Source organism: Pholis gunnellus (genome assembly GCF_910591455.1).
Source record: "Pholis gunnellus genome assembly, chromosome: 2".
Classification (NCBI taxonomy): Eukaryota; Metazoa; Chordata; class Actinopteri; order Perciformes; family Pholidae; genus Pholis; species Pholis gunnellus.
The window spans coordinates 22,159,850-22,187,033 of NC_136536.1; the positions used below are offsets into that span (position 1 = coordinate 22,159,850).

At 40.7% G+C, this 27,184-nt stretch overlaps 1 protein-coding gene across 1 annotated transcript in view; it reads left to right on the forward strand.

The window, feature by feature from the left end:
* Positions 1-3,564: 3,564 nt before the first annotated feature.
* Positions 3,565-27,184, forward strand: part of ntsr1 (neurotensin receptor 1 (high affinity)) — a gene marked incomplete at both ends in the record, with an annotated part of 36,099 nt that continues 12,479 nt past the window's right edge. Inside the window, 2 exons of the mRNA XM_079179566.1 lie at positions 3,565-4,215; positions 24,545-24,746. Coding sequence (XP_079035692.1) covers positions 3,565-4,215; positions 24,545-24,746 — 853 coding nt within the window. The remainder of the gene's footprint in view (positions 4,216-24,544; positions 24,747-27,184) is intronic.

Below are 27,184 nucleotides of genomic sequence, written 5' to 3' on the forward strand. Positions count from 1 at the left end.
GTCAGACAAATGCTGACACAACCGAGTTCAGATGTGGTGCATCGGATCACAAAAGTGTTCTCGTGGCCTGAGTGCCTACAGCCATGCTAGCGGCTCTGTGTGGCTGTATTTACAGTAGGCACAGCGGTGATTCTAGTTTAAGGCTAATATAAGCATGCTTACATGCTCAATATGACAATTCTAACATGCTAATGTATAGCAGGTATAATATTAACCCTATTATTGTGATAACATGCTTTAATTAAATTAGCAACAAATGCAAAGTAAAGCTCAAAAGACTGTCTTTAGTTTTGCTGTTTTTTCATCATCAACCAAAGTGTTGGAAATATGAAATGTAAAATGTGAAAACCACAGATGTCAATCTCCTGGTTGGGCTAAAGGAAAAGTAAGGGGATCACCGAAGTCGTTAGGATTCATACACTGAGGAACAAGAATGTCTGTACAAAATTGCATGGCAATACATCCAATATTTTTTTGAAAAGTATTTGTTTTGTTTACTCCATGTTTATATAAAATGACATCTGTTTTGAACCCATCCACTCCATGCAGAGCAGCAGAACAGAACAGAAGACTGTTTCGCTAATAAGTAAATGAATGCTTTTGTTTAATCTCAGTAATTTGGCTTTTGGCTCATTTACTTTGCCTCTCATTCTGGGCTTTCCCTTCAGATGTGTACATTAACTGTATATGTAACAGACCGGGCATGCTTGCTTTAAGCTGCAATGGAAATGACTGCAAATGAGGAATTCAGATTAGATAGCAGATCTTCACTCATCTGACCAAAGAACCATTTATCTTACATTGCTGCTGCTGTCAGGTGAAAACCAAGTTTAGGAATTTTCATTGTTTGTCACACGGTCGAGTTATATGTGGACTGCAGAACTTCCGCAAGCCTTTTGCCAACAGCTTAGCTAATAAATGTTGGTTTCATTTCATGGTGTCAATCATGTTACAAACTCTGACAAAATAAAACATCAGGTGGAAAATACACATTCTTCAAGACTATATGAATGGTGGGCTATGCATTTTGTAACACCACTGAAATGCAGCCTCTGTACTCCCCAAGCATGCAGAAAATCACATTTTGCCACTTGAGGCATTCAATGAGAAGAGGTGAACACCTAGTCTTAATACTGTATGACTTTCTTGTTGAGGGAGTAAGCAGCTGATGCACTAGGAAGCACATCAAAAAGTGTATTCAGTGTAAGTTTTGTTTGGAGTTGGAAGTGAGAAATCTGTGTTTCATGATCCACCAATAATGAAATTAATAAATAAAAAGAAACATATGTGTGTGAGGATTTGTGGATATATTATACATTATGATACATTATGAAATACCACACAGCTTCATTGTAGAAATGTGCCGTCACAGCTAAAAATACATAGTTAAACATTTTACACATACGTACAACCACACTCAGTATTAAGCATAGGCCTGCGCACATTTAGTTGATTATGTTGAATCTGGGTGAGATCACAGATCACCTGACATGTTGGGATTGGATCAATATGACCACAACTTGGCTGGTCTTTACATTGTTTACTTATAAAAGACGTTCTGTCAAAAAGACCAACTCTATACAGGAAGGAAGCAGTCGATAAGCCTGTTTATGTCAGGATTAGTACAAGTGAAACTTTTATATTTAAATTGTCTTTATCTTCCATGTGACAAAATGCTATATGTTGTATTCCTCTGTGACAGCCTGTCAGCAAACACACTGAACCCTAAAAGAAACATTGGCCGCCAGGGCCGGAAAAGTGGAGCTATTTCCTATTTAGGAAGAAAAGGTTTCCTCAGCAGGTTTGAATATCGCTAGCAGGTTGTTGATGCCAAACAGCAGAAAATAACAACATTATACTACGGCACAAAAACAGACCCATGCTTTAATACGTTACAGTAGGTGGGTGCGGCATGCAACGCACATGATAAATAATGAGCTCCACAACAGAGACGTGCCCACTAAAAGAGTTGAAATTATGACGAACATTAACTTTCGTCGTGTGTGTTTTTGTACTTGCACAGCTAACTTTGTGAGGACCGCAGTTTTAGACCTTCAGAGTGAGGACATGTTTTGGCTGGTCCTCACTTTGGGACCGACCTTCAGAGGACATGTTGAGGGTTCAGGTTGAAAGCAAGTTTAGTTTAGGGTCAGACATTTAGTTGTGATGGTTGAGGTTAGGGTAAGGCAACAGGGAATGCATTGTGTCTAGTGTCCTCACAAAGACATAAATACAAGGTGTGTGTGTGTGTGTGTGTGTGTCAGCGGAGGACCTGCTTTGCTACATTGATCCCAGCAGTGGCAGGTTCATTTTATGTCAAGAAAGAGTCGGTCGCACGCTCCATAACATCAACAATGTGATGCTTATATATATTCAAAATAAAGATATGGAAATTGGAAACTAGATGATCAGTTCTTAATATTTGAAAGGAAAAAGACTCATGGAGCAGCATAAAAAACGGCACTAAAAAGATGAGCAAACTTCAAGCGCTCCTAGGGTGCTACAGATGTGATATGTTCTCCAGTGGATGGGTGTCCTGTTGGCTGTGAACCTAGAGTTGAACTGATTGGCGATTCATGGTTGATTGACAGAAAATGAACCCGTAAATATTTGGATCATCGATCAATCATTGAAGAAACATTTTGTTCAAGCAGAAATTCCAAAGGTCAGCTTCTCAAATGTGAGGATGGGGTTTTGTTTTGTCTTTTTTGTCTCTACTTACATTACAGTACTTCCTGCATGATAGTAAACTGGATATTTGAGTTTTGGATATTACAGGATATTACAGTCGACTGTAATATCACCTTGTGACACAACCAAGTTTGTGGCTCTCGAGATGATGACAGCATTCATTGAAAAACCCAGATGGTGACAGGAAGTTGTATGCACGGTGAGGGGCCAGGGAATGCATTGTGTCTGGTGTCCTCACAAAGAAATAAGTACAAGATAGTGTGTTTGTGTGTCACCGGAGGACCTGCTTTGCTACATTGATCCCAGCAGTGGTAGCTGCGAAGCAACCATCAAGAGTCCCATTTCCTCTCTTCCCCGTCCAATGATATTTCTCAACACTGAGACTGGTTCATTAGCGCTGAAGAAGACACGATCTTAACGTCAGCCTCGAACACAATGACACCGAACATTTTGAACTCTGTTGCTTAACATTATTTATTTGTGCCCGAGTGAGAGAGGGGGAAGTGGCGAAACCCCGACGCACAGACGCAGAGACAAATAGAGTTCTGGGTGTCAAAGGTACACTCACACAAAAAAGTCTGTCAGAAAGTATACTTGAGATTAAATGCTGATTTTTCTCGAATTGTTGGTCTTTGCAAGTTATTTCTGTTCTCCAAGGTGAAACATGAACGGCAGCACTCACTGTATGGATGTGCGTCATCGAAGCAGATCCAATAGCGAGCGCTCCTCCGTGTCGTGCCTCATATAAAGAGCTGTTCTCCTCCGACTCTCATAGACAAGTGTTACTCCGGCTTCAAGTGAAAGTCAAACAGATGGCCGCTCACTTTAAACAAACATACTTTCGGTTTCAATATTTCCACATATAGAGCTGTAATGGATTTAAATCTCACTCTCTCCGGACGCGACTTGGGCGCGCTGGCGCAGAGACTCTTTGGGAACAACTCGCTGTTTCCATTTGAAAACACCACCAAGACAGATGAGGAAGACTTGGAGGTCAACACGGATGTTTACTCCAGGGTGATAGTCACCGTCATCTACGCTGCTCTGTTCGCCGTGGGCTCTCTGGGGAACTCTGTCACCCTGTACACCCTGCTGACCAAAAAGACGCTGCAGAACCTCCAGAGCACCGTGCATTACCACCTGGCCAGCCTCGCCATCTCCGACCTGTTGATCCTCGTGCTCTCCATGCCCATCGAGCTCTACAACTTCATCTGGTTCCACCACCCGTGGGTGTTCGGCGACGCCGTGTGCAGGGGCTACTACTTCCTCCGGGACAGCTGCTCCTATGCCACGGCGCTCAACATCGCCAGCCTGAGCGTGGAGCGCTACATGGCCATCTGCCACCCGTTCAAAGCCAAGAGCATCATGTCCCGCAGCCGCACCAAGAAGCTCATCAGCGCAATGTGGCTCGCGTCCTTCGCGCTCGCCGCGCCGATGCTCTTCGTTATGGGCCAGGTGATGCGTAAAGGCGAGAAGATATGCACCACCATCGTCTCTCCTGTCACTATTAAGACCGTGCTACAGGTGGGTGTCTTGTTGCTGGTTTTAATGTTGGATTTGGGACGTTACATAGTTTACATGTCTGCCATAAAGTTTGACAAACTGTACAGTTTTACGCCCGAATGTGTCTCTAAAATCCCCCTTTTTTTTGCGCACCGATATCTGTTGATTTTTACTGGAAACTACACAAAATAAAATACATCATAGCCTTCGCTGAAAGGAGGTCAATGTTATTAACATATTTAGGTTTTAATACAACATATTAAAATAATTTAGCCACATGTGTGTCACCTCTGCAGGTTTATTTCTGCCAGGAATCTCACCAACATCAACGATGCTTCTTTCAGTTAAATGGAAAAATGGAAATTGCAAACTGTCAGATGATCACTTCTTAATAATTGAAAGGAAAAAGAGTCTAAAACTAAAAAGTTTAGCTAAAGTCAAGCAGGGTGCTGCAGGTGTGATGTGTTCTCCAGTGGAGTGGATGGGTGTCCTGGTGGCTATGCGGGCAGGGCTGAAATGATTGGCGTTTCATGCAATTAATTGATTGACCGAAAATGAATCTGTAACTATAAATGGATCATCGATTAATCATTGAGAATTGTTTTTCAAGCAGAACTGATGTGAATGATTTTGTCGTGGGCATTATCATTTAATAAAATGTATTATTTGATTGCATTTATCTGGTTTCACTTTTTAATGTATTATTGCATTACTGCATCTGCTTTGTTAAAGCACTTTGCAACTATGTTAAGAAAAGTAAAAATGAAGTCATTATTATTATTAGTATCATAAAAACAAGAGCATTTCATTTCTGGCTGCCTGGATTAGGAAATAAAGAAATGGGAGAAACGGGTTAGAAACGCTTTTATTTTGTAGCAGACTGAACATGTCTTTCCTCCACATGGTCAGATGAGTCTTTGAGGAATTTTTGGAAATTCCTTTGGAAGCAGCCTTTTTTTTGTGGAACATTTGATGCTTTCATCTCTTTGACTCAAATGTAATGGGGGAAAAAAGCTTAAAGACAGTACTTGCTATAGCAAAATAATTATTTTACTATTTAAACATATCACTGCCTTCATCTGAACATTTAATTGTTAACCAGGCCAGGGGCATAAAGTAAAGGGGCCCCTTTCTCACTTCCTACCTTTCTACTTCCAGCTTCCTTGCAGGGACCCCACCCAACTTAGACCTAGGCCTTCATTTTGATCTCAACTACACACCCGTAAATCTTCACGATGACATCTTGCACATATGCAAAGCTATTGCCTCACAAGGTGAAAGCATTATTACACTTGTTGAGCTTGTAATAATGAAAAAAGCCAAGTCCCTGGGTTCCCAGCTTCAGACCTCCTACCTGCCCATTTTCCACTCTTCTCTGCTCTAGCACAACTGAACCCAAACCGTAAGCAAAGACACACCGATCTGTGGAATGCGGACGGGAGCTGTCACCCGTGTCCCTGCAGATACAGACACCACCACAAGTTTCAAGTGCGTCATGAGTATTGATTGAGAGGGATTGTTCCTGTGTGAGCCTTTACATTGTTTATTCGTCATTGTGACTTAAACGTAAAGAGCCTGAGTGATAAACGCGGAGAGAGTGACACCCATTCTTTCACATTCTGAGCACAGTGGCTCCTTCTAACAACAACAACAAAAAACATTTGTCAAGACTTTCCCCGCCGCTCGCCCGAGATAAATGGCTTTGTTCTGCAGGTCGTAGTTCCCATAAATGATTAGGTCAATCTGCCCGTCTTTGTTTACCGTCCACATACTTTGCATTGCCTCAGAAGCCCCGACTGATGCGATTTGGGTTTTGAGAGAATTGGAAACGATTGGGTGAACTGTTTTGTGGATGCTCTGTCACTCTGGCACAGCATTACTCGGCATGAGACAAAAGGGAAAAAGAAACAGGATATCAGCTGGTGCGTCTATCTTCACCTTCTGTCAGTGGCGGGCCGTCAGGGCCAGCAAGGCCTTCTCTGCTGGCCTAAAGAGAATCACAAAGTTATAGCTATTTTATAATTTAATATTGTTTCTTAAATACACTACATGTATTATAATTTATAAAAATATTTTTCCCATTATCTTATTTTCTCATTGCACAGCTACTGTCTTCCTCAGTTGCTCTGCTTCCAGTGCAGCTTGTTTTAAGTAGAGCTTTTATCCAATCAGATTTCACCTCTGTGTCTCTAGGTAAGAAGAGAGGCCCGAGGCCTTCAGGCTCACAAGTGAATCCCTTTGCAGTTTATGTGAATCGGGACAATATTGTTGATTGGCATAGTCTTCAACCAATCAGATCTTTAGTTTGACATGTTGGGCGTATTCTTTGACGTGCCAGAGCCTTCTAGCTGGCCTACAAGTACGTCAGCATTACGTGCAGCTCAGTTTTCAGGTGCAGCTCTGCAGGGAGGTGCAGCTTGCGCTGTGATTGGTCAGTGGGCGAGCACGTGACTATCGTGAAACAAAACTTAAAGCCAGCAAAGCTTAGTCGGAGTAGTAAGAGCTCAAATTGAAAGCAGAAATTATGAAATTTTTTTGCATTTTGCTTGGTGTAGATTATTTCTTTTTTTACCTAGCTTTGTTTTTTAACACAATGGGTGAAGGAGGAGGAGAAACGGATTTGTGAGTTGGGATATAACAGTGGGATTAAACTCTTTGTCAACAAAGAAAGGAGGATGGAGTTTGTCTTTAAGTGATCAGCATTTGGTAAGTGAACTGCGTTTGTTTTTTAACATCTAATATCTGAATGGCCCGTGCCCTCGAGTGTGTAGCAGAATGCGTGTTGCTGCTGTTGTTTTCCCGTTAAGCTAGTTTAGTGTAGCCTTGCAGAACACGTGCGGTGCCTCAGCTGATTTTATTTATTTATTTTTTGGTTCAGAGGTCACACAGCCCGTTGTCTCCTACGTGAGCACAGAAAACATTATATTTCCTACAATTTAAGCTTCTGCATTCCAAATGCACTAGTATTATTCAAACGTATGGTTCGGTTCGTAAGCCTCGTACCGAACGGTTTAGTACGAATACGTGTATTGTTACACCCCTAGAAACAAATAATAACCGTAGCTGTGACGCCATCATGAGGTTATTAGGAGATGGTTCAGCTGCAGGACAGCAGTGAAGGCCCAGGTATAAAAAGCACGGCCCGCCACTGCCTTCTGTGTAATCAGTACAATCACCATCATCTCTGTCTTCTGCTGTTATAGAGTGTCTACTGTCTCCTCACCACACTGATATTTGTTCGGTTTGTCTCTCATGTCTTGTCTTTTGTTTATTTTTGTTTTTGCCTCTTCTATTAATCACTCCTGTAAGACAGGAACTAACTGAAGCATTGCCAAGGCCAACAGTTGTTATCTTCCGCTGCTTTCATTGAGGCTATTGGCATTCGTGAGCCAGGCTCCGGCAACTACTCTGTGTCAGCGGAGAAACATTTTACCCTATAGGAATCATATAAGACTGTGTAATATTTCCCACTTGATGTAAAAAAGCAGAACAATAAATAAGTTGGGACGTCTGGGACGCACGGGGACGTCGTGTGACGCACACCGACATGGGGGGAACCATCAAATTGCTCCCATTACATTTGAAAAGTGTGCCGTGCATATGTATATGGCTGATGCAGTACAAACTGGTTAAGTAGACGTCCTGCTGCTGTGGACGGTCCCCAAACACTCTGCTTGTTTTGACAACAGTGATTGACACTGAGGGGAGAGAGGGTGTGTGTGTGTGAGAGAGAGAGAGAACTGAAGTGAAATGCAAAGATCAGGAGGTCAGAGAACAAGTGTGAGGGGGGGGGGGGCTGATCCCGTGTATATTAACTAGATTAACAGGAGGAGCGTGCACCACCGTGGTTAGGATTTCAATTCCCCTGTTAGTCTGCCTGCAGGCTTATTTAACTGTGGTGCTGGGAGTGAGACAGTGCTGTGAATGGCAGAGATAGTTAATGCAGAACATCTGAAAACTATCTGAACTTCTTGAAACATTAAAAGACAAATGTTGCCAATTTAACCATTTCCGAATTGTTTCATTTTCAAGTTATAACCTTTCGACCTGGGGTCGGTAACATTGGTGAAATCAGCAAGGGTAAAATAAAAACCCGGCCCAGTGTTGCCAACTCTTTTCTATTGAAAGTAGCACTTGCTTCACAAGTTGCCAATAGCCACTCCACCAAATTTACCATTACCAACATAAACAACAAATATGGCTTTTATTCACACTCATAGCAGTGAAGCTAGCAGCTCGTAGAAGACTCCGGTCACAAGCAATGAGTGCACGTGCTGCAATGTTGCCAGGTGGGAAATGTAGAAGTCCAAAATTATTGAATTTTCAGGGAATTAACATACTCAAGTCATTACCACAATAAAAAATATTGGTAAATGTGTAATTTTACAAAACACATATTTAAATGACTTTTTCACACTGCTACAAATCTACCGAATGTGAACTGATTAAGCTATGTTGAAGGGGGTATATGTCCATCAGTCTGATATTTTTTTAATAACCTACTATTACAAAATGTATTTATACAACATCATGTTTGTTCATATTCTGCATGAAAACGGTTCAGACCGCGAACTAAGGTAGGTACATAAATAAGTGGGCTTACTGGTGCGTTCAAAACTATCTCTCGTGCAAACCCTCAAATGATCGCTTAGCATCCGTGCTCAAGAGTCAGGTTCATCAACATCATAGCCCACACAGAGCATTAAGGAGGTCACTTTAGAAGAGCTGTGTAAACAAAAACATAGGAATCAACTGGAAATTATTAAATATGAGCCAGCAGGGACTAAAACCAGTGTTTAATTGTAAGCATAAAAAAGAGGTAAAATTATCGTATGACACTTTTGGGATTATTGATCATCCAGAGGGTAAAATTATCCTACAAATACGATCATTTTCATACATCATATACGACACATACATCAAATTTCCTGTGGCTGTTTCAAAAATAAAAGCTAGACAGCATTTTCTATGCTTCTATGCTCAGTTCTATGCTTTTAATAAGAAGCAGCAGCAGGAAGGTGCAGTGAGATCATTTCTGATAATGTTACTGCTTAAAGAATTTTTGTGTGATTTTTCTTAATTCTGAAGCAGTGACCTCATCTTTCAAAGTGTATTTCTAGAAAATTCTTGATTTATTGATCCTCCTTAGGCACAGATAAAAAAAAAAACGTGTGTAAACTATTTACTGAGACAGAGGAGGAGTGTATTTGGGGGCGGGGGACACACACCTTTCTTTCTTTTCTTCAATGCTGCAAGATGGGAGCAAACTGGTAGTGAAGTTTACTCGATGCAGTTTAACAGTAGGCTCATTTATTTCCGGTACACATATTCTTTATATGCTGTGCGTTTAGCCTGGTGCTGGTGTGTGTGCACTTATCTTGGCCGGTGTGACTGTGAACTTGTTTGCTGTCATTGCACTGAGTGGTCTCCTGCTGTTCAGGAGTCTCTGCTTCGGTTTTACAAGGTCATGCTGTTTATGCAGCAGAATAAGTTAGAACTGCAAAACGGACTGGTTCATCTAGAGAAGAACTTTATATGAATATATATTAATGTTGTTTTTTTCTTCACTACCTCTATACTATAGTCTGCTCGAGGCCATTATTGGATTAATTTATCAGTCTGAATTGAATACTTCCCATACGGCGGGATCTTCGTGGCTGACTATCACTGATCTACCGAGCTTTCTGTAAGAGCATAACGGCCGTGCGTGATTTGCGACACCACTATGTAAGTAAGTACATAGTGTGCACAGTGTACTACATGGAAGTAAACTAATGGAAGTATCCAAATTGAGACACATCATTTATCTTAGTGTCTGTGTGTGTAAGGCTAGTAGGAACACAACTTTGTGTTTGTGAATGCACGATCATGGTAACTATGCTTGTCAATGATTGTTTTATGGGGTCCTTAAAGACAATGGTGCACATGGCAGGGCATTTCAGATAAAGGGTGACTTAGATATGTTCAAGCTGGACCCTATTTTCCAACGTTTTTGTGGTTAAGTGACTAATGGGGACCTACATTTCTTAAATTGGTCCAGTATTGAGGGAGAACCATAGACTGCATATAAGAAGTGGATAACATTTTCTTGCAACCAATGAACGTGAGTGAATATATTTGGAATGCGGAGGAGTGATGTAGTGACGACTTGTACGGCTCTGGTAGTGGCCTCTCAATCACGAGGTATCCACACCCCAAAGCATACTCCGCTTTATGTTATATTTGAGAGAAAGCTGCAATTCGGATGCTGCCTGACCCTCTTGTGAGATTTCACAAAGAGACTTTTCCCTGAGCGAGACTTGTATAGAAAAGATAGGAAGGTAAAGAAAAACCTTTTATTTCTCTGAAGGGTCCTTTCCATAATGTTGTCAGACACAGACAGATTGACTCAGGAAGGACTGAACCAGACGCAAGACGTAACACTACTATACGTGTCTTCCCGTTTAATTAAAGTCTGTCATTTATAAGGATTCTGGTATTCAACAGAATTGTTGTTTGTATTTTTGTTCTTGAAGAAGAAACATTTTCAAGAATGTTTGGTGTGTTTGATGCATGTTTGCACATCACAGCCCATTTTGTGGCTGCCAGCTGTGTTTTCTCTCACTACTGGGCTAGTTTAAAAAAAGATCTCCCCATTAGTCACTAATGTGTATGGCATTCTGGCCTTTGTGAGTTGTTACTGGTATGATACGTTGCAAATAGAGGGGCGGCATAATTGTTCTTCGTCTTGAGTGGCAGAAGTGGATCGGTCAAAAATGGTCATAAGTGTAGCAACATTTCCCTCCAGTAGATGCTGATAACTCCCGTTATGCACAAATGCAATAAAAGGGCGGTGACACCAGCAGTTTATCAAAACATTTGGCCAACAAGCAGAACATAAATTTGATTGTTTGGCGAACACTGCAGGTAACGTTTGCGATGCCGTACAGAGTTTGCTAATACGAAGAGGTTAATGAACTAAGCTAATTACTTAAGTAATTGTTTAACTGCAAATGTATTTGAAAGATTTTGGAACTCCCTGTATTGCTGCTCAAGAAAGACTAATTTCAATTATTTTCTTAATTGTCATTTTTTTCTCACAATATAATCAAAAAGGAACGATTATAGTATAGATAAGGAACCAGACCGATAAGCAGAATTAATTGTTATGTTCATTTTATTTGATATGGACATCACAGTAGCATTAGAATTGTAACATACATCTATGCACAAAGCCCAGATGCACTGTGTTAAGTGTTTGTAGCGAAATGCTAATTTACAACACCTGTCCACCAGAGGCTTTTAAAAAAAAAAGAAGTTAAAATAGAAAAAAAAGAAGTTAGAAATAGAAAATAGGAAAAAATGAAAGAAAATATATCCACAGATACAGTACATACACAAAGTACAAGTGTGTTTATAGGGGTGTTAGGTGTGAGAACAATGTTGTTTCTCTTTTAGCCAAGATTTAATACCTCTATTAAAAACATTGAGATTGTGTTGCATTTTCAATTAGAGTACTAGTGTCAATAAAATCCCAATGACACTAATGGTACATACTGACACCACTGTGCATTACAAAGTGTTACACATCAGATACAGTGCAATCACGAAGTATTCAGACCTTCACTTTATTTTACATTTCAACTCATTTTTTCCCTCATCAATCTACACTTGCATTCAGAGGCAGTGATGAGTCCCTGGATGGTCAACACAAAATAACCCTTCTTTGCCATCATTTTCTTGGTCAACTCTTATTTAGTAATGCAGCTTGCAACAGAGGTGGAATTGTATATGCCACAAATAAAAGTGACACTCCTTCCACCCTCATTGCGTATGCTCAGAAGAACATGATGGAGGTGATTTTTTCCCCCCATCAACCTGTGACTTATTTCTCCATCAGGAATTCTGAGAACTTCACATTTTAAATTGAACTAGACAAGCAGCACAATTGTCCTGATTTGTGCCAAAACCAATTCTTGTTTTTGTCGAGGGTAAGCGCAACACATTTCACAAGGTAATTCAGTCCGGTGGCACACGGTGCACGCTGTGCAGTATAAGGGCCAGAAAAGGTGGCTGATTTTGCTCACACTAATCGCACAGCTCCATTATGCTCATGAAATGAACAAGGTTTTGATTTATTACACACATCTTATGAAATGTTACATGTGCTAGACTGAACCTGAAGGAAATGAGTTGGACTGTTCATCAGTCCAAAGCACATGATGGTTCGACACTAATAACTGCCTTTTGTGAATAAATAAACGTCTTGTAAACCTTGGACTAAAACACAATGTTGTCTGGTACCAGACATTCTTTTAAACATCCTTCCTGGCTAGAGTACATCGGGTCACTTTCCTCTTCAAAATAAACTGTCCAGACCTCGTTGGACCACGTGCAGAACAGAGCCTCTGCTATGTATACACCTTCAAAGCCTGAACTCAAAAATGATAAATGGAGCTTCGGCCTTGCAGAAACAATCTCTACCAGTGCATTTACTCAAGTAATGTGCTGCTTTGTAGCCCCTGCATGTGTTAGATATGTGATGCTACTCATTTTTCGGCCGTTCCGTAATGAGGACACTTCATGACAACTGTTCAAAAAGATGTAATAGATAATAACAAAACTGTAAACTGAATACAGTAACTGGTTTTGTAGAGGGTATCTTTAAATGACCTTAGGTATCCTGTTTTTTTTATGATATTCAGCATATGTTTACATGGAAAATATTTCAAACAATACTTTACTGCTATGGGTAATTGTCCGTGGTTTCGTACTTACATCTGTGGTTTGTTACTGCAGTCAAACAGTCTCTAGCTCAGACTAGCCTGCTGGGAGATTAGCCCAATTTAGATTGCAATCTAGACCGCCTCTCAGAGCCAATCTAGGACTTTCACCTACCCCCAGGTGGGTCCTGCCTAGTAACCCTATACTTGTTGTATTTGAGACCTTTTTGACAAAAATTAATCATTGATCAAAAATGATATCTCCCACGATTAACTACTTTTTTGGGAGTAGTTAATGACTACTAAAATGCAGCAGTCCTGAATGCCCTAGTTAGCAGTAGCATTGGGTAGCCCTGTCTGCCTCCTCAGTACATTTAAAGCAACAGTTCCAATGTCACTTCCCTTGCGTAATAACTAGTTCTGCACATAACCCACATATCACTTTAATTCCACAGCATGTCTGCGTAGTTCACAATTTGTTTTGTAAGTGGAGATGAAATATCTTCACAAGAGACACATAGAGAAGAGCCAGATGTGGGTGTTTTTGCATGCGATTATGAAAGCCCACGAGGCATGTGGCATGTATCTTAGGCAGAGACATTCCATCTGAACAATGTCACCAAGATGTAAATATTTGGATTAGTCCCTGCTGAAAGTGGGATGGATGTTTATTTAGATATGAGGATATGAACAAGCCATGCATGGCAATTAGGAGTGCAGAGTGCCTGGGGGGAAAGATAATTGGGCTGTCTATGCAAACACTCACTAAATGGAAGTCAGTTACTTAAGGGTAATAACTATTTAATGAAAGAGCAGTAGATCTTCTTTCCACTTTATGTGGAAAGGGGTAAAAACAAGGAGAGGCCAAATTGTTACATGTTACTCATTAGAGACATAAGACTATTTCAGTTCAAGCCCTGGAACAAACTTTTGTGTTCAAATTGACAGCTTCTTTATTTGTTTCAGAATTGTCCACCAGATGCACAATCTCTTACACCCGTTCCCTGAGACCTCATCAGCCTTGACACCCTGCCTGTCTCCCCAGCTGCACCTCAGTGGCTCGTTAGTCTAGGGTTAATTCAACTTGCAGAGTGTTAGAATTAACACTGTGCCAGTGTTTATATCATTCTCAGCGGTTGTAAGTTAAACAGAAGTGGAAATATTACAGGACAACATTCCTTTTGCTTTTTGGTGACATAGTGCCAGGAAACCAAAACTGGATTTTGCTCCTTGGTCCACAGTGGGCTTTCCATTTGGGAAAAACACGACCAGCCCATTTGAAGGTATTCCAGATGGCAAAGTAATAGGGAATTTATCAAATTTTCCATTGGGAATACCTTTTGTCCATATGAAGTGGCCATGTTTCCCAAATGGACAGACACTGGAACATTTCTGTCAATTCAGGTTATTATTAGTGGACACTAAGTTTGAACCTAAAAGAGGATCAGCTTTGTCACACATACTACATTATATTTTTTTATCATAGGTTTTTCATAATCTATTGATTTATTACGGGGTCATTATAAGGGAATAAACAGGACACCACTGTGATTAAAACAGCAAAAATATTTATTTAAAAATATTTATTGGAACATAAACACACTTCAAACGTAATTATATACGACATGATATGAAATTATAAAAGAAAAATATTTAAACACATTTAAAAAAAGATGACACCATTTTAGTCCTTAATATTAAACTGGTGTTGTATTTCTATCAGGTGAGACAAGTCAGATAGGGAAAAGATAATTTTTTATTATTAACAGAGGATATGTGAAGATAAAGTCTCAACAGAGTCTTTGGCGCTTGGACTCAACAGGGAGATTTGTAATGCAGGGCCGTCTGCCCTTAGCAACAGCAAGTTAAATCCCCCGTGGAGTCCAGACACTGGTGGTGGTGGTGGCTGATGAGGTTAATAGAATGATGAAGCTGATGAATCTGCGAAGACTGCAGAGATGGGGAGGTGGAAGGGTGCGTAACAGCAGCCGCAACAAACTGAAGGTAGAGAGACAATCATATTTAAAAGAGACAGCAGCAAGATGATGTATGATGATAATGATGTCATTGTTTTGTTGTGCTATTGGATAGAGGAGAGCAGCTGATTGACAGCCCTGAACAATGAAATTACGAGTGAGCATGTGTGAGAAGTGAATAGCGAATGTATGATAAATACACTACGGGCTTAGGCATGCAAGAGTATAGTCTTCCTGACTGAACTTACGCTAGAATTTCACTTGTCTTGGTATTCAACTTTAGCTTAGAGATGCGGTGTCAAAGCAGCCCGAACAGCCGCAACATCATGAACGTCTTGTTCAGACTGCTAAATCAGTTTTTTTTTGGCATATCCAGATTGTATCCATATTGATTTTTAGTAGCATAAACATGGAATGTGAAATTTGCAAATCAGAACCAAACCACATCTGGAGCTGAGGTTAGGGTTTGAAAATGTGATTCCAAACAGATTCTACAGATGCGTCTCAGTCCAGATGCGCTTGCTGCTCAGATCTAATTTCAAAATGTGGAAGTGCTGAGCAGAATCTATGACAAAGGAGAAGGAAAATCCATGGACAGATGAAAAATTAATTGTGTGCTCTCACTTTCTGCTGCTTCTTCATGAAAATGTATACCAGCCTCCTCTGCCTTGACATCACTATTGTTTCCAAGGCTAATGCTTGGTCGTCAGAAAGCCGCATCATCAGCATTGCTACTTATTAATTGATCTGTTAACATATGTCGGCAGCAGGACAAGATTCTGGCATTGAAAGCGTTCTGGTTTGTAGTCCGAGTAGTATTGACCAATCAAGTTTGAACAGGCTTTGGTTGAAAGCAGGTAAACGGACCGTGTATAGAGCAGAAGAGGCGCAACGCATCGGCCGAAATGCAATCTTGGAAAGAAATAAAAATCGAAATTTTTGTTTCAAATTAGCTTGTATACTGGCTATTGGCTAATCCGGTTGTAAACTTCGTCTCTCAACTCCAACTCTAGTCTTGCATCTTGAGTTGCTAATCAGACTGTAAACAATGAGCAGTGAGAGGAAAAGGATGCCTTGGCCCCAGAGATATGGCCCCTTGCTCCTGGAGGCGTATCCGTCGTCAAGCCGATAGCCAATGGGTTCCAAGATTGCGCCTACGTCTTTACCACAGCAGCCCATGAAGATAGGTTGGGGATGTCTGGACACGAAAATTCAAACTGATGACTTGTAAATAACAGCCCATCTGTCTTAAAGATCCGAATTGAGAAAACTAATGGGATTTGCCTGCAGTCTGAACATAGCCTAACACATTTCCAATACAACCAAGACTGATCTTGTTTATCTTTGATCATGCCTCTTTTGGGTTCCCTCCTTCATCCTCCAAGCTGATATAAGATTATTGGAACGTGCTTCGTAGTGGTGGATTTGATGAGACATATTGAATTTGCAAGATTATACGTTTTGTATTTAACTGCAGTAGGTCGAAGAAAACAGAAATGGACTTGTGAGGGTAAGAAACTGAGGCTCCCGCTGTAAACTATTGTCTGGATAATTAGTTTTCCAATAACTGGTGTCATTTTGTTAGTGTAAAGATCCAATGAAGTATTACTGATACCTATTTGAAATTTGTGTTTCGTCTCTCTAGAAAAGTCAGCAACAGTCAATGCGAGAGCTCTAAAAGTGTTCTTTTGTATCCACTTTACACTCGTTTTTTAAAAGAGAATGCCATTGCTGATGTACATATTTACTGTACATTGAAAGAGACTGAACTGGGCTAGAAACAGTGAACACAACGGACTTTGTAGGGAAGACAGTGTGAGAAAGGTTTGAGTGAACATGTCAGCGGTACTGTTGTATTTAATGTTGTTGCTCAGCCATTTGGGAGTAAATTGGCTTTGTTGTTTTTTTTGGCCTGTTTCTATTCATGAAATCTTGACAAGGACAGCGGTTTCATTGCCTGGCCATGACCATTCAAGCAATTGAATGTGTGCAAGGAAGACAGAAAGAAAGAAGGATGGCACAAACAGTAAATGCTAGATGTTATGCTACAGTGGGGATTATTGTATAAAAGTGTTCACATACACATTTGTGGAATGTAAAGCATGTCCTCCTGGCAAATCGGCGGTCATCACTGAAATTGTATTATTGTACAATGGCATTGAGTCCAAAAACCCATGATGAATGACAAAATATGTGATTACAGATGGAATGACAGTCTGACGTTCTGGTAAACATAAAAGGTTTACAAGACACTTTCATTGAATAGGACAGCAGAGGTAGGAAACTGAATGATTCTTTTGGACTGAATTTTTCGTGCCATTTTTCTATGTTTGAGACAAAGTAAAAACATGTAACAATTACAGGCAGAGCTTGTGTGTGTGTGTTTTAAAAATGTTGTCTCTTTTGTACAAACAAAAAATTAACGACACTGCACTGCCCACTGAGAAAAGGAACCCAATGAGGAATTGACTCATAAGCACTTGAATATATTTAGAACATTGGCACACTTTCTCTGGAGGACAATAATACCATCATGCTTCTGGAAATGCTCTTCTCTTTTTATTTCCCAATGGAATCTATTATCTATAATCTATTATCCGCAGTACTTGATTTTTATACATGTGCATTATGTTGAGCACCAAAATTACATTATTTTCTCTGTAAATGCACCTACCATGCTCTTTATGTAGAACCATGGCATTGTACTGTGGAAGGCCTTAGTGTTGATCAGAGCATGCGAGTGGACTGTGGAGCACGAGCGGAAGGATTTTGAGCTCCAATGTTGCTCAGTGTGTATATGTGTATCCAGCCCGGTGACTGCAAAGGACTGTTTCAGACTTGTGTAATCCAAAAGATTTCACTATAGATGAGATTGAGTGTATACTGTACATGAGTAGTGTGATTTATCTAGAAATCATCATTAACTCAGTTTATATGAGAATGAAATGTAAGACTTCACCCATGATTGTGAAATCAAATGTGTTGAATCAAGTGAGGTTTTCATTAAGTTGAAATAATAATGGTTCTTATAATGACATGTTAAAGAATAATGCATGAGTGTATGAAAGTTGACCAAGATAAATGTAAGGATTTATCCTTTATTTTGAATTTATACATCTGTGAAATAAGGAAATGAAGGAGATGATTAAAAGTCCGGAGAGGTCCAAGCGGGCACAGATGGCTGGTAAAAAGGGAAGTACCCGAATTAAAGTAGTTGTTTTTAATTAACAGATCAGGAGAGCATTGGTTCATGACCGAGGTTGTCCTAAGCGGATTATCTAAGGCCGGGGTTTTCAATTAAAAGTCATCGAGGTCCATTTAGAGAGAATTTCCTCAAGCAAAGGTCTGAACAAAACAATGTCTAACTTGAGTTATGATTTAGTCCCATATGTATTGATTTACAGTTGTATCAACGTCTGAATGTAATCAACAACTGACTGTCAAATCAAATAAAGAAAGTTCAATTGAATAATGTCAACAATATTTACTGTCAGAATTAAAATTGAACTGGATGAATTATAAATACATAATCTAATAAGAAATAAATGTTCTCTTAATTAATTAATTTAACTCAATTGTCTTTGCCCTGCAGCTTTAAATTCAGTTAATTCAGGGTGAAGTGATGTCAATCAAAAAAGCCACAATTGTAACGGGTGTGGTAAGGACCCAGAAGCAGTACGACAGACACACGGAATAGTTGGAACGGAACTTCCAAGCCAAGCTGTCGGGGGACAAGGCAGACAGAAACCAGAGGAAGCAGAGGCAGAATCTCGTGGTCGGGGGCAGAAGGCTGAGTCGTTTATCAGGGCCAAAGCAAGGCGGAGAAGTCCAAACAGTCAGGCTCGGCAACAGAAAAACAGTCAGTAAATGCGGGGAAGTCTGGCGTAAACACGGAGAACGATCTGGCAGCGTGTGTGTGTGTGTGTGTGTGTGTGTGTGTGTGTGTGTGTGTGTGTGTGTGTGTGTGTGTGTGTGTGTGTGTGTGTGTGTGTGTGTGTGTGTGTGTGTGTGTGAGTGAGTGAGTGAGTGAGTGTGTGTGTGAGTGACTGGGGTCTATAGGTGCAGCAGAGTGAGCAGGTGAGAGTGATTGAGCTGATGAGGTGAGTGTGTGACAGGGGAGAAGGGGCAGAGCTGTGACAACACTATGATATTCTCATCTTCTAAAAAGAGATTTGTGTGCAGGGACTCTTTTCAGCCTCATTCCCCTTTCTGTTAACATCATTGTTGGGCAGTGAATTCATGCGTTTGGATTCTGATCATATTGGGCTCTTAGGTTTATTTTCCGTGCCTTCATTTTGGATGTGAGGGGTACGTTTGCTTAAAAGAGTTGTGCTTTGTCTCATAGCGGCGCTTCACCTTGCTGCTTTTAATAATCGCCACGGTCTATGAACATGAGGCATACTGGTTTTGAACTGCCCGTGTTAAGAATGAAGGTATAAGAGTCTGTCCATTATTGATTTAAAGCTGTGTTTAAGCTGTCCACATTTCTCTTTTTGTGTGAAATGAATTCTGACTCTTGGGTCTCTCTCCCAGTTTCTCTCCAGTTTGTGTGAATATTTCCCTGGAGTTGTGACGGGTATCAGAATGCACATATCTGATTTGCGTATTATCGCGTGATGTAATTGGTCGGTGTGTTTCCTGGACCGCTGCGCCGATTAAAATAGAAGCGCTCCGTCAAAATTAAGTAATTCTCAATTATCTATCGGTTGTAGGTCCAGATACAACGGTGTCTGGGTCCCGGACCTGGACCGCGGTCCGCCTTTTAGTGACCCCTGACCTAAGGCATGAACTTGTGAGAAATGGAGTTGATGTTCAAGTCAAGTATTTTATTTGTTTTAGGAAATCATGTCACCTGGTCTGCCTCATGCTTACTGATGAGCTAATGTAGGATGACCAAATAGAAATAGTAAGAGATGAATAAGAGCACTAGATTTTAGAGAAGTAACCGAGACCTCATCAAGTGCTGGAGGACACTGTTTCTCTGAACTGTGATTGAAGATTAAATTCAGATTTTTTGACTTTTTGCTTGCAGCCTTGTTCTTTATAATAATAAGAGTAGAACAGCCATAGGAAAATAACATGGGGACAGAGTTTAATTCATTCTGAAGTGATTGCGTTTACAACATCTGATTGATGTCGCTGTTTTGTTGCTGGAAGGCTCTGGATTTCTGGAAAAAAAAAGTAATCCATCTGCATTGAAGGAAACGTTTCTTTGTATTCATTATAATTAAAGTGAAATGGGTTTCATTAAAGTGTCAATTCGCCTCTCTGCAGTAATGTAAAAACAAAGATTGTGTGGCTAAGCCAGGTTCATAGACCAAAGCTCTTGTCGGAAGTTCTAAACTCAAAAAGTAAATTCCCCTGCTGCAAAAGTATCCTTGCAGTTTAAATAAGGAAGCTGTCATTAACTTAAGTGTTTCAACATAGTTTCTTTGACATCAAGTCACTTCAGGTTCTACTGGAAAGGATGAATCACATTTGCACAGGTCTATTTTGATTAGAAACTGACTAAGTAGGCAGTCTAATCTCTACCAATTATATGTGGGGGCTGGTCTAAAGTCTTGAGTGTGAGTTTCAGGGTAACAGAAATAATAATGCTACCTTATCCAAACGGACAGCTCACAGGCGCAGAAGCAAGTCTGTTGACACCGACCAAACTTCCACCACCTTCTCCCGTGAGAGTTGTCAAACCGATAGAAACTGAAATCTGAGCTGTGCAGGGAAAACAAATCCAAAGGTGTGAAGCACAGTGATCAAAACACACCGTACCAGTGGCAGATGGAGCTATACATATGTTCGTGTGTGTGTGCGCACATGTGCAAGTTTACCAGCTAATAAGTGAGTGAGATATGTCACCCAGACATAACAATAAACACAAGACCTGACCAAGGAAATAAAAACAAAATAAACAGGCTCGTGTATGAAGGCTGAGGAGAGAAATGCTTGCAAACATGTAGACTTTGCTCATCTCCAGTAACTGTTTGGCCTGGTGCTGCGTCATTATGTGACATCTCGTCAAAATGTTTGTTATGAGCTGCAGCTCCCTCATCCCCCCCGTTCAGCTGGTAAATGTTTCCGGTTGCAGCCTCTCAGGTTTTACACCTACACTTTAAAATGTGAGCAGAGCGTGTTATAGCTCCTGCCGTGATGATAACACATAATACACGTTGTGCTTTGGGGTCTGGTCACACCAGCATTTAGCAAGCTTTCTAACTGTCAGTTAGCATAGTTAGTAAGCAGCCTTTGTGCTATCATGACTGACTGTATTGGATAAGTAACTTGAAAAATGTCAAGAACTGCTCATTACATATTACTCACTGAACAAGATTCATAGAAATTCAGTTTGATACAGAGCCATGTTTTTCCAAATTTGTACATTTTGAAATACAAAAACAAATCTACCATCCTTCACTTTGCTCCTTTAGGCCCTCTCATCACTGCTGCTGATCACTCCAGTCACTGGTGCCTTCAGCAAATAGAAGTTGTTGTCATATTTTTTGGCACAGCATAATAATGCATAAACAACATTCTTTTCAAGGTGGACTGAAACATTGTCACAGAGAAAGCACCATTTACAGATCTATTAGAACAGGTAAACTGTAGTGGGTCAAGGATAGTGGGGATGTTACATCTAATGTATGATGTGACCAGGTCAAAGAATCATCAAGGCTGACTGAAACATTGTTCCTTCCTAAGATCCCCAATAATGTCATTACTATAAATGGATACAATGTTTTTTAGATGTGATCGAAAAAGTAAGGGATTCAGAGTTCTGATCTGTGTAAAACACCTCATGTTCAGAGTTCTAGAAATATGTATATATTGTTTTGGACCTCACACATTAAAATCCCAAATTATCACCACAATGATTTGCCAATCTCTGGAATTGATCATATGTTCTCTATTACCAATCCCGCACTGGAAAACGTCTCACAATTTTGTAATGTTATTGGTGAGAGACATGCCCATTATGAAAAACATAGAATTTAAGTAACAGTGACAGTCCTTTGCGCTCCCCACAACTCTCCAATACCATCCACAACAGAGCCAATGCCACCCTGGAGGACTGATGAACCTTTTGTTAACAAAGAAGCATCTTGAAAAATTAGTCAAGTTAGGTTTTGGAGAGAAACTTAGACAATCAGGGATCAATGATACATTTGCACAAAAAAAGCAGTCTGCATATAGTAATAAAGGAGTGAATGTTAAAGTACACGGGATTTATTGTTTGAGAATTGTGGGATTTCACTGGTATCGTGACATCCCCACCCTGTTAACACTAGCCCGTGGGCCGGCCTTTGGAGTGTTAACAGACAGACCAGGTTACACCAAAGACGAACGAACACTGAGCCAAGGGACACACAGGGTGTAAATACACTGGGAAGGTGCAGGTGATTAGACACAGCAGGTTTCAATTAAGGGTGGGGCAGACAATGACGAGAGGAACAGACGGGGGCAGAAAGTGAAGTGGAGCACACTGAGGGGGTGCAGGTGATTGAACGTGTCTAATTAGGGAAGGGCAGACCATCACAGGGGTAAGACAGACAAAGGCAGGAAACAAAGTGCAAGACACATGAAACATCTCAATAAAACAGAATAAAGAACTAAATCCAAACATAAATCGTGACAAAATACCCACGGACTGCTGTTGCATTTATAAATCGACATTTTGAAGATTGCCTTTCCCCAGTGAGTCTGCTGACCTGTTGGGGGGAGGGAGGTGTTTGTGTGTGTGAAGTTTTATTACCCCTTTGTTTCACTGTGTGTGTGTGTGTGTGTGTGTGTGTGTGTGTGTGTGTGTGTGTGTGTGTGTGTGTGTGTGTGTGTGTCTTTAGGTGTTACTGCTGATCTGGGGGAGGTATATATGTATATAGAGTAGATATATAAACATGGCACAAAAAGTAAGGAAAATTGTGTTCGGTAGATTATTTCTTTGTTGTAACAATGCTTCTTGGCAATGCATCTTATACCGTTGGAAAGCCTGTTTATTTCCCTTTTAAATGTTGCCACATTTGTAAGGAACATACATTTGTGGGATGCACCCCTATAGCACAAATTCGTACCTGCACAAACCTCGTTCCCAGCAAGTGATGCCCAAATCCTGATTTACCAATACATTTTGTTTGCTTTAAAATGTATTGGTGTTCTTATTCAGGGTGGGAACCTGCCAGCCTCTCTCAGTCACATCCTAGAGGAAAGACAAGTGCAACAACTGTTAGTCGTAAATCTCTGCTGACAGAGAGGTGAATTAGAAAAATGGGTTCTTAACACTCGATAAGAGTTGTATATTGGACACAGTCGATACTCTGGCAGCAGTCAGCGAAGGGGACGTCAAAGTCCTGTTGTCTTTGTGACCCTCCAACATTAATTTGCAAGATTGTGTAACCTTACTCCCCTTTGTATTTTCCTTCTGTATGCATACAAATATCAAAACTTATCTTTAAAATGTTCACCGTGTCACAATTTCCCCTCCAATCATTCTTGCATTATATCTCAATTTCCTTGCACTTCAGTCCCAATTATCCACAATAGCTCTGCCAGTTTCTTTGGCTGCTTCTCGTGTTTTATTTTCTTTTTCTTTCCACCCAAGCTGAGGTTTCGCCTCACTCTGAAGCCGGGGTTTGCCTCGCTGCGTCTCTTCTGCTCTCCTTTTCAGCTTTAATCAGTCAACAATGTCTAGGAGGCAGAGGACCCTCAGGAGTCAGCCAGCCTGTTCGTTAAAGCCATTAACATTTGTCATCCGTGATTATCCCTTGGAAAAACGACGGCGCTGCGTCTGTGTGTGTTTAGTAGGAGGAGAGGGAATGCTGCAGGGAAGAACTGATGTAAGAGCTCTTATTCACATTGATTAAGCAAGTATCTACACAAATTAACACTCCACACATCCCTCCACATTTTCTCTCTTCAACGTCCTTTCACGCCGGCTCCACACAGTCACACGGTAGCTCCACTAGGAAGTCAGCTGTCATAACAGATGTCTAGCACCCCCCCCCCCCCCTCCCTCCTGGCTCTCGCTCCATTCTTCTCTCTCATTAGTCTTCGCTGCTCACTTTATCGTTCCTCTTTTATGTTCCAGCAGCAACGCAGCTGAGTGTGACTTTCCATACTGAATTTGATCAAATAACTCATAAAATGTAATTTCAGCGATAGTGTTTTATCTGTGTTTCTCAAAGGAACTCTTGAATTGCTTAATAAAAAGAAAAACTAATTGAGTGGGAAGTCGAAATGTTTTCATCGTTCCTTTGCTGGGGAAAACAAAGCGAGGACACTGTAGATGTGTTCATATGTCTGCTAAATTGATTTAATCAAAGGAGGACTACAGTGGTTGCAAAGAGGTTTCAAAAAGCACAAAAAGTGGCCAGCTCAATTAGTTTAGGTGCACCTCCGATTTTGAGTGTAAGTGATTCATCCTGTCACCAAGTTCGCCTTCACCTCTCGTGCCCTTTCATCCTAAACTGTTGTCCTCCACCACTCTTTTAGCATTTTCTAATAGATCTGCCATGATTGGACAAATCAGCTGCTTTCAAGTAATAATCAGAATTATTTTCATATGTTTATTTTGATGTGACAATACTCCTTCCCACTTCTTCAAAAAGCTAAAGTAAAAAAAGCTTGTGTTTTCTGTTGTTGTGGCCTCTTAAGAATAAAGCTGTATTTTTCCTCCCCTAACAGGTAAACGCGTTTCTGTCCTTTGTGGTACCCATGGTGGCCATATCTGCACTGAATGGGGTCATTGCCAATCAGCTGCTGCGGATGTTCCGTGAGGCGGAGCAGGAAAACCGTGTCTGCGTCGTTGGGGGAAATCCCACCATGCTGAATGTCACCGTGGAGCCAAACCGTGCTCAGTCGCTGCGCCATGGGGTTCTTGTTCTACGTAAGTGCGCACCCTCCCACTTTACACACAAACATACATACATGTACTTCCATGTTTTGGTACACAGAAGGAGAGATGGTGATTTGATATTTATCTATCTAATCTAACACACCGTAAGAATCAACACAGTTATCACAGTAAGTAAAGTTATCCGCTTAATGGAGACTTCAATATTTTGGAAGGATAATGAAGCACAAATTGGTTTACCTCCACTGTTATCGGGCCCTCTTGTGGCCTAAGAGGTGCATGATAATGCTTGATAATGGAAACGCTGAACTAGTCATAAGCTTGATGTATTCAGAGGTCTATATACGGAAACAAACAGAATTCTTGAATTTCCCAACACCGGTTATTGTTCCCTCAAAGCTCACCACTGGCAAAAAAGTTAGCTAATGGTCAGTAGGATGAATTAGCATTTCAAAGAGTTGAACTTTATGCCAAAGATCTGCATGGGCGGCTGGTTCTGAAAGGTGACGCCAATGAGAAAGTGCCTTAAACTTGCATTCCTGCTAATGCCCATCAGGGGGCGATTCCTGGTAGCAAATAAATAATTGTTATATTTCTCAGTTTCGCCCTTTCTGTGTCAATAAAGTGAGGTACGACGATCCCAGTCCCTTTTGCCTGATGGTGGAAGCTGTTTAGCTGCTCGGTCAGATTGCACATGCATGCAGGAAAAGACAGTAAGTGATCCATCATGGTGCTAGTGATCTGCACTTCACTTACTCCAACTGAGTACATTGCACCGTATCCCTCACTGCTATCTAGTCAGTGATGTAGTGTGTTACCACCTGGCTCATGGCTGGCAACAAAAAGGGAGGCCACATGCAGATATCTAGCCCAAAGCCGTTTATTTAAGCTCCACAACTTCAGCATAGTTGAAACAAGGCTGAGGCTGGTGCAGCAGGCCCTGCTGAGGGAGCGCGAGACACTCTCAGAAGTGCTGTGTTTTATGCCTTCTTGGAGGCTCCAATCAGATGGGCTGGTATGAGCAGGTGACTGTCCCAGCTCCTCCCACCAGGAAACCATCACAGAGCAGGAACACAGCCAGCCGAGCGGGAGGGTCGTCACAAGTGGTACATCAAGCCAACCAACACTATTATTTAAAATGCTGATTTATTTTGCTTAAAACCATTTTCATATTTGGCTGAAACAATACACAAAGCTGACTGCCAACCTCCCTCTCAAATTTTGATTCAAATCATACCGCTACAATGGTTAGAATTACTAGATTTTTGTAATTGCTAAATGCCAAGCCATAATTCTGACAATCTCTTGACAAACAGTATAACTACATTTACTTAATGTAAAACATATTATATATGCCTCCCTGCTCAAAAGCAGGGAGGCATATTTGCTTAAATGGACAGTTTGGGTATTTTGAAGTGGGGCTGTACGAGGTACAAATCTTTAGTCAGTGTATTACCTACAGTACACAGCGGTCGGCACGCTTATGGCATATTTAAACTGTTGCTACATATACATGATGAGGTTTCATAAAATAAACACACAACAAAAAATGCTATATTTTATTAATAAAAAAATAATCATGCATTATTTCCTCAGCAAGATTTAGCAAAATGCACAGTTGAATGAAAGTTGCTTTTAGTTGATGATTTATCATTTAATTTGTGTGCTTCCTTCGCTGTGTGACGTCAGACAACTGCTTTTTCGTGAAGTAAATGGAATTACACATTACATTACATTACAGTCATTTAGCAGACGCTTTTATCCAAAGCGACTTACAATAAGTGTATTCAACATAGGTATTCAAGAGAACTACTAGTCACCAGAAGTCATAAGTGCATCTCCTTTTTTAAACAAGCATCTAAGAGCATAACCAGAGCATGAACCTGAGCAAAGGTACAGTGCAGAAACAAACTAATACAAACACAATAAGTGCAACAAACTAATATGAATACAATAAGTGCTAAGTGGAAGGCTCAGGGTAGTACTTCTTGAAGAGGTGAGTTTTCAGGTGAGTTTTCTTTACCCTGGCATTAATTAAGCACTCACCAAATTTCCAGTAGCTCCGAGGTCGAAAAGTGTCCGATGGTATGCCTCTGTTGTTCAGCAGTATATACTGAGCCCTGGAGTGGTATGCCACTCCTTTTCCAACGGCATATATCGTTTCCTGAAGGCAGGTGCCACTTGAATGAGGAAGTCCATTGTCAGACAGGCACACCAGTGCCGCCTCCTGATGCATATGCAAATTGGTTTGATTCACGAACAGTGATGCCAGTGATTTTCTGACTTTATTGAGAAAGTTGAGCAATCTTGTCCATTTTCTTGTTGGGATATATGCAAGGCTTTTGAAATGACAATAACATGAATTTTCTGATATACCCTGAAACTGATATTATGGCCAATGTTAGGCTATTTATATATATATAGCTTGAAAGTGCACAACCTAAAACTCTCCGTTTTGGAGAATAACTCTA